Raw genomic sequence first — 9,148 nt, forward strand, 5'->3', positions numbered from 1 at the left:
CCGTTACCCTAGGGTTACCACCCCATCCTCCCGTTACCCTAGGGTTACCACCCGCATCCTACCTGTTACCCTAGGGTTGTTACCCTAGGGTTACCACCTGCATCCTACCCGTTACCCTAGGGTTGTTACCCTAGGGTTATCCTACCCCAGTGAGTAAAGTAACCTAAAGTTCCTTTTTTTGAGATTAGTCTTTGAATTTCTAAGAATATATTTATTGTTTTTACCAATGATTGACCTGTGTGTGTGTGTGTGTGTGTGTGTGTGTGTGTGTTGTTTAGAAATATTAAGAGATGAAATCCGGCTGTATGCGGATCTCACGGCTCTGGGTCTGGGTCTGACCCCCCCCCCATGGTACTTAACTGCTCCTTTTAAAACTGCTCAGGCTGCAGAGATCTAATCTAACCGCTGATCTCACTTCTGCTTTTCACTCAACAGCTGCTGGTAATCTCCAGGGTTTCATAACTGCTCGTTTCACCCAACGGCCTTTCAGGTTAGGAAGGAAGGGAGGAAGGGAGGAAGGGAGGAAGGAAGGAAGGGAGGAAGGAAGGAAGGAAGGAAGGCAGGAAGGAAGGCAGGAAGGAAGGCAGGAAGGAAGGCAGGAAGGAAGGATGGCAGGAACTGGGATACTGGTACTGAAAATGGGTTCTGATATCCAACTATCCAAATTCAGTTGTAAAAATAATTTCAATTCTATCTTTTTAATGAGAACATTTTATGTAATGAGAACATTTTATGTAATGAGAACATTCTATGTAATGAGAACATTCTATGTAATGAGAACATTCTATGTAATGAGAACATTTTACACATGAAACAAGATACACAAAACAAAAAATACCCCCCGGTCTGACATGTTGTTGTTGACATGTTGTTGTTGACCTGTTGTTGTTGACATGTTGGTGTTGACGTGTTGGTGTTGACATGTTGGTGTTGACCTGGGGCCTGTTGCACGAAACTAGGATAAGGGATTAAGCCGGGATATTCAAGTTATCCTGGATGAATTTAGCTTGGACTCGGTTGCACGAAACCAGAATGAATTAAGCCCAGCCAAGTAACCATGGAGATTTATTCTTTGCGGCTAGCCTGGTCCAGAGCAGGCCAACAGCCGGGCTAAGATTAATCCTGGAGTCTCATGAGTCAAATCAGCTGCGGCTCTGATCCGAAATAAACGTGTTTAACAGTTATTCCGTTGTCTTCTGCATGGTTCTGCTTTATTTTTATTAACATGCATTAGCCTACTTGTCTCTATTGTTGTCGTGAGTTTGATTTAACCCTACTACAGCTGTTTGATGTTAGAAATGGTTGCACTGGCACTGGCTTCAGATGCGGAGTGGGACTTTTCCCGGTGGGACGGTACTTGTCGAGGCTGCCTGGCGTGCGGCCGGTGCCCGGTTGCCGGTGGCCGCCGCGTCCCGGTGGCTGCTGCCCGGTGGCCGGTGGCCGCCGCTACCCGGTGGCCGCTGCCCGGTGGCCGTTGCTGCTGCCCGGTGGCCGGTGGCTGCTGCCCGGTGCCTGGTGCCCGGTGCCCGGTGGCTATTGCCTACCAGCAGACTTGCGAGTCGCGTCAGTGTCCACTCTCTCTGTGAAAGTAGAGATGAGCAGCGCAGCGTCCGTGGTCTCAGCTTCAGGTTTATACAGGACGCGCTCCGGAGATTGACGATATTAATGTAGCGATGTTCCAGATGATAATAATGTAGCGATGTTCCAGATGATAATAATGGCGGTCAGAGACCAATACATTCATGATTTCATGTTCTTGTTGCTTGTCCTTCTCTAATAAAGGGTAGTTTGTGTTACTCCTTAATAAGTGGGCCTAATGTTTTTTGATAAACCTTACATTGGTTTCATAACCTTCCTAATAAGTCTCACATCACCGGACCAATAACGTGGTCGATATACAGCACGTATGTAGTGGAGTTATCATTCATCACACCGGGAACACCACAATGCTTCTAAATCTTTTTAGTTTGGTGCGGTCACTTGTCAGAAGAATAAAAAAACATGAATATTGTTTTACATATGCTCACAGCGTGTATTGAAGTCATTTACTTTTTTTTCTAGTTGTTGTCCCTTTCTGATTGTTCTATATGAACATTAATTGTATAAATAATTAGATATAGCTTATAGAGATTTGTGCATGGTTGTAAAACATGTTCTCACGTTGTGAATAAGGGTTTGAAATTAGGCCTAAAGTCCGTAGGGTCCATTTCCCGAGGAACATTAGTTCCCTCTGCTCTCTTTTGAGGCAAAGTAGATATTTTTAAACCCCCACACATTCAGTCGGTCTGCTATGTTGGGCTTGTTTTCTCCGTTTGATAAGAGCCGTATTTCCCTTTTTCCATATTCTTCCCCTCCTCGTTACTTTCCATTAGAAGCTGCTGCTCATTGGGTGAAACATTTGGCGCATGCGTCTTCTCATCTCTGCATCAGTAAATCTGGGATCGATACCGTGGTCTATTTGAGAAAGCCGTGAACGTGCACTTATCCTGGCTATCTCCACCTGGCTGGACATAGCTCCACCTGTTCATCCTGGTTATCTACACCTGGCTGGACATAGCTCCACCTGTTCATCCTGGTTATCTACACCTGGCTGGACATAGCTCCACCTGTTCATCCTGGCTATCTACACCTGGCTGGACGTAGCTTCACCTGTTCATCCTGGCTCGGCAAACGTGTAACCGATTAAGCCGCGATGAGCAGGTCACACTAAGTCAAGCTGCGCTTTTTCACTTATCCTGGATATCTTTATTCTACTTTCGTGCAACAGGCCCCTGTTGTTGACATGTTGTTGTTGACATGTTGTTGACATGTTGTTGTTGACCTGTTGTTGACATGTTGTTGTTGACCTGTTGTTGACCTGTTGTTGACCTGTTGTTGACCTGTTGGTGTTGACATGTTGTTGTTGACCTGTTGTTGTTGACCTGTTGGTGTTGACATGTTGTTGTTGACATGTTGTTGTTGACATGTTGTTGTTGACATGTTGTCGTTGACATGTTGTCGTTGACCTGTTGTCGTTGACATGTTGTCGTTGACATGTTGTCGTTGACATGTTGTCGTTGGCATGTTGTCGTTGGCATGTTGTCGTTGACCTGTTGTCGTTGACCTGTTGTCGTTGACCTGTTGTCGTTGACCTGTTGGTGTTGACATGTTGTCGTTGACATGTTGTCGTTGACATGTTGTCGTTGACATGTTGGTGTTGACATGTTGTCGTTGACATGTTGTCGTTGACCTGTTGGTGTTGACATGTTGTCGTTGACATGTTGTCGTTGACATGTTGTCGTTGACATGTTGTCGTTGACCTGTTGGTGTTGACATGTTGTCGTTGACCTGTTGTCGTTGACCTGTTGGTGTTGACATGTTGTCGTTGACATGTTGTCGTTGACATGTTGTCGTTGACATGTTGGTGTTGACATGTTGTTGTTGACATGTTGTTGTTGACCTGTTGTCGTTGACCTGTTGTCGTTGACATGTTGTCGTTGACCTGTTGTCGTTGACCTGTTGGTGTTGACATGTTGTCGTTGACATGTTGTCGTTGACATGTTGTCGTTGACCTGTTGGTGTTGACCTGTTGGTGTTGACATGTTGTTGTTGACCTGTTGTCGTTGACCTGTTGGTGTTGACATGTTGTCGTTGACCTGTTGTCGTTGACCTGTTGGTGTTGACATGTTGTCGTTGACCTGTTGTCGTTGACATGTTGTCGTTGACATGTTGGTGTTGACCTGTTGTCGTTGACCTGTTGTCGTTGACCTGTTGGTGTTGACATGTTGTCCGTTGACCTGTTGTCGTTGACCTGTTGGTGTTGACATGTTGTCGTTGACCTGTTGTCGTTGACATGTTGTCGTTGACCTGTTGGTGTTGACCTGTTGTCGTTGACCTGTTGGTGTTGACATGTTGTCGTTGACATGTTGTCGTTGACATGTTGTCGTTGACCTGTTGGTGTTGACATGTTGTCGTTGACATGTTGTCGTTGACCTGTTGGTGTTGACATGTTGTCGTTGACATGTTGTCGTTGACCTGTTGGTGTTGACATGTTGTCGTTGACCTGTTGGTGTTGACATGTTGTCGTTGACATGTTGTCGTTGACCTGTTGGGTTGACCTGTTGGTGTTGACATGTTGTTGTTGACCTGTTGTTGTTGACCTGTTGTTGTTGACCTGTTGTTTGTGGCGTTGCAGGAGTTCTTCCACTACTCCGTCGGCAGCGTCCTCGTCTTCATCGCCTCCATCGCGGCGGCCGTGAAGAGCGGCGGCGTCTCGGCGCTGGTGGCCGGGTCGGTGCGTATCATCTCCATGGCAACGGCTTCCACTTTCTTCTTCCTCACTGACACCTTTCCTTCCCTTCCTCGTTCCCTATGTACTTCCTCGTTCCCTATGTACTTCCTTGTTCCCTACGTACTTCCTTGTTCCCTATGTACTTCCTTGTTCCCTATGTACTTCCTCGTTCCCTATCCTATGTACTTCCTCGTTCCCTATGTACTTCCTCGTTCCCTACGTACTTCCTCGTTCCCTATGTACTTCCTCGTTCCCTACGTACTTCCTCATTCCCTATGTACTTCCTCGTTCCCTATGTACTTCCTCGTTCCCTATGTACTTCCTTGTTCCCTATGTACTTCCTCGTTCCCTATGTACTTCCTCGTTCCCTACTTTCCTTTCTTCCCTTTTTTGTCCATCCATCCTTATTTATTCATCCTTTAACTTTCCTTCTATCCTGCCTTCCTCTCCTCTTCTTGTCATCCTTGCTTCCTTCTTTCCTTCCCTCCTTACATACTTACTTAAAATCTTGTGTGCTTCCTTCCTTCTCTGCATTTCCTTCCTTCCCTTCCTCGTTCCCTACGTACTTTCCTTTCTTCCCCATTTTGTCCATCCTTCCTTATTTATTCATCCTTTAACTTTCCTTCTATCCTGCCTTCCTCTTATTTTCATCCTTGCTTCCTTCCTTCTTTCCTTCCCTCCTTACATACTTACTTGAAAACTTGCATAAAGTGCTTTCTCATTTTTCTGCATTTCCTTCCTAATAGATGATGTGATGATGATGATGATGATGATGTGATGTGTGTTTCAGGTGTTTGGGTTCATAGCGACGTTCCTGATGGCCGTAAGTTTGTGGACGTCCTACAGCGCGACCTGCGGCTCTCATCAGACCGGTACGTCCAATCCTGAGTTTTTATTTTTAAATGCTCATTTTATGCTTTTCCCTTTTTCCTTTCTGTGTTTTATACCTTTTGTTGTGCATGGTATAGGTTCACGAAGTCAAATATAAATAAATATATATGTATAGCTATTGGATAAAAGTGTCCGCTAAATGACATGGACTGTAACAAACGTGCAGCAAATGCTCACCTAGCTGTGACTGAAATTCTTTAATAAATCTTTAAAAAGCGGAGAAACAAGCTACAATGCAAGTCAATAGGACAATTGTGCAGCTTGTATTTACTTTTCACAAAAGTGCATGTTTTGCTGCTGACGGACTCAGGTTATTATTCTAAGTGTGTGACAACATTATGGGATGGATCCCTACAGAGATAGACCTTTAGTTAACGAGTTTTTAAATGTTAAAACATCCATGAAATTGAGTTTGCTAAACACACCAGACTCCATGTAAATAAACTGTAATTTAAGCAACGTAAAACACACTTCATTCAAAGTCGACAGAAACAAAATAAATCTATAAAAAGCCGTTTTTGGGTCGTCACTCCACTTTTCCAACCGTCACAACTCTAGTTTTGGTTGAAATAAACACATAGTTAACGGATTTACATGTGGAAAAAATGTAGGCTCTATACACACTAAAAGTAGTGATTATTTACATGGAGTCTGGTGGAGATATGCTGCTCTATACACGCTAAAAGTAGTGATTATGTACATGGAGTCTGGTGGAGATATGCTGCTCTATACACGCTAAAAGTAGTGATTATTTACATGGAGTCTGGTGGAGATATGCTGCTCTATACACGCTAAAAGTAGTGATTATTTACATGGAGTCTGGTGGAGATATGCTGCTCTATACACGCTAAAAGTAGTGATTATTTACATGGAGTCTGGTTGAGATATGCTGCTCTACACACGCTAAAAGTAGTGATTATTTACATGGAGTCTGGTGGAGATATGCTGCTCTATACACGCTAAAAGTAGTGATTATTTACTTGGAGTCTGGTGGAGATATGCTGCTCTATACACGCTAAAAGTAGTGATTATTTACATGGAGTCTGGTGGAGATATGCTGCTCTATACAGGCTAAAAGTAGTGATTATTTACATGGAGTCTGGTGGGTTTAAACCTCTTTAAGCACCGATTGCAGTTGCAATCAGACTCACATGATTTCACATTTTTCTTAACCCTTCTTCACTCCCTCTGTCTTTGTCCTTCCTCTCTCTCTCTCTCTGCCCCCCCCCCCCCCAGGTGCAGCAGTTTAATCAGCCCCCCCCCCACCCGTCATGAAGAACCAGACCGGTTGCGTTGGCAGTCCGCTGAGTCCTGCTGTGTCAAGTTTTCTGCCTAGCAACCGCCTGGACACTCAACCTGATTGGATCATACTTTAAACTCCCGACGTAATGGAACATGTGACCCGGGACCAGAACAGTCTGAAGTGTAAAAATCATCCCGTTAAAGGACAGTAGTTAAGGTATTACTCAGATTACTCTCCCTCCTTAGACGTCTACACGTTAACGGTGCTCAGTGACATTTCAGTAGAATCAGCGAAAGACATCGCAACTACTTCCTGTCCTTACTCCCCCTCTGTCACTGCCCAATGAGAGGAGAGTGCAGACTTGAGTCGCGCATGCGTCACTTTGCGACAACTTGTTAGCATCTGCAAATACGATGCTAGCAAGAGACTTCTGTAGCGTCTGAAGTAGCCTCCGAGATGCTAACAAGAGACTTCTGTAGCGTCTGAAGTAGCCTCCGAGATGCTAACGAAAATAGCCTCCAAGATGCTAACGAGATGCTAACGAGAGACGTCTGTAGAGTCTGAAGTAGCCTTAGAGATGCTAACAAGATGCTAACGAGAGACTTCTGTAGCGTCTGAAGTAGCCTTAGAGATGCTAACAAGATGCTAACGAGAGACTTTTGTAGCGTCAACACAGAAAAAATGGAGCTACTTAACCAAGTTGGTTCAGTGCTAGCTTAGCTACAAGTTAGCATCAAACACAACGAAGGCCGTCAGTTGAATGGTGTTTAGAGCTAACGTTAGCATCAAACAACCACAGATAGCTACAACGTTTCTGAAATGATTCCCATCTTCTGTTAATGTTTGTAATGAAAAAAACTTTATTATTTCATGAATTTCGCAATTTCACAGTTATGTCGTAAACCGTTTACACCTGAGCGTGAGCGACTCAAATCTGCACTCTCCTCACTTCCTGTCCTGACTTTCCGTCTTTAAAAAGGTCGACATGGTTTCTTCTTTATTTCCCCTCCGTCCACTATCTGCTGTCAAAAGGCTCTGACTCCCAAAACCCAAAAAAATGTAAGCTGTGTTAGCTTCAAAGCCCCGTTCAGACCAAAGATCGCAACGAGATGAAACCGTTGTACGAAAAACTTCAGCGCTCTGAACCGTCCGAAAAACGGATTCAGTAAAATTTCAGCAAATTTTGGACGCTAACTTGATGCCATCAGTGAAGAAGCTGAAGTTAAAGAGAGGACGGCTTCTACAAATGGATCATGATCCTAAACACACCTCAAAACCCACGCTGGATCACATCAAGAGGCGTAAACTGAAGGTTTTACAATGGCCTTCACAATCTCCTCAAAATTGAAAATCAACACTTTTTAATCCATGTTTTTAACTTTTTTACGTTTTTGTCCCTTTTTTCAATGTTTGTCACATTTTTGAGGTCCAACACTACGTAACGCTAACTTATTGACTTTAAATTTGACCCGGGGACAACATGGGGACAACATGGGGACAACATGAGGGCAACATGATGGACACATGAAGACAACATGAGGGCAACATGAGGGTAACATGATGGACACATGAAGACAACATGAGGGCAACATGAGGGTAACATGATGGACACATGAAGACAACATGGGGACAACATGGCGGCAACATGGGGGCTACATGGGGGCTACATGAGGGTAACATGGGGGCTACATGGGGGTTACATGGGGGCTACATGAGGGTAACATGGGGGCTACATGAGGGTAACATGATGGACACATGAAGACAACATGAGGGCAACATGAGGGTAACATGATGGACACATGAAGACAACATGGGGGCAACATGGGGACAACATGAGGGCAACATGAGGGTAACATGAGGACAACATGAGGGTAACATGGGGACAACATGAGGACAACATGGGGACAACATGGGGACAACATGAGGGTAATATGAGGACAACATGGGGGCAACATGAGGACAACATGAGGACAACATGGGGACAACATGGGGACAACATGAGGTTAATATGAGGACAACATGGGGGCAACATGAGGACAACATGGGGACAACATGAGGGTAACATGGGGACAACATGAGGGTAACATGGGGACAACATGAGGGCAACATGAGGACAACATGAGGGCAACATGAGGGTAACATGAGGACAACACGAGGGCAACATGAGGACAACATGAGGACAACATGAGGGCAACATGAGGACAACATGAGGGCTACATGAGGGTAACATGGGGACAACATGAGGACAACATGAGGACAACATGAGGGCAACATGAGGGTTCGAGAAGTCCAACTACAATCATTAGATGCAGGAATTCGTTTCTATGCCGATGATACTTTGTTATCTGAAAGTTTCAACCGGTCTCGAGATCTTTGGTCTGAACTGAACTGGGCCTTGAGGACTAGCGCCCTCTTCCTGTCGTGTGCCATAAATTAATCCCAGACGAGTTCCCGCCATAAAATCTTGTAGCTTCAGTTGCGGGTTGCCGCTTTCTTTGCACTTCCTCGGTGGTTTACAGCAATTAGCTTCATTTGCTCGATGTCTCATCCATTCCAACTTTTTTTATTCTACGAGCTCAGTAAAAAACAGTCTGGACCACGGATGCATTAAACTCTTTTTAAATACTTTTTTAAAAATGCCCAACAATAAAACAATGCACAGTTTAGCCCTGTTAGCCTGATATGCTAATTTTGGCTAGCACGCTAAAAGATTCAATCGTTATTGTGGTGTGCTAGCAAAACGT

At 44.6% G+C, this 9,148-nt stretch overlaps 1 protein-coding gene across 1 annotated transcript; it reads left to right on the forward strand.

The window, feature by feature from the left end:
- Positions 1-4,174: 4,174 nt before the first annotated feature.
- On the forward strand, positions 4,175-8,307 carry cmtm7 (CKLF-like MARVEL transmembrane domain containing 7; the record flags this gene model as incomplete). Its single annotated transcript, XM_032508300.1, is given in 3 exon segments — positions 4,175-4,273; positions 5,061-5,142; positions 6,398-8,307. Coding segments are annotated over 3 exon segments (195 nt in total), but the record flags the coding sequence as incomplete, so codon positions are not given.
- Positions 8,308-9,148: the final 841 nt, after the last annotated feature.

The sequence above is a fragment of the Etheostoma spectabile genome, unplaced genomic scaffold (genome assembly GCF_008692095.1).
Source record: "Etheostoma spectabile isolate EspeVRDwgs_2016 unplaced genomic scaffold, UIUC_Espe_1.0 scaffold00007174, whole genome shotgun sequence".
NCBI lineage: Eukaryota > Metazoa > Chordata > Actinopteri > Perciformes > Percidae > Etheostoma > Etheostoma spectabile.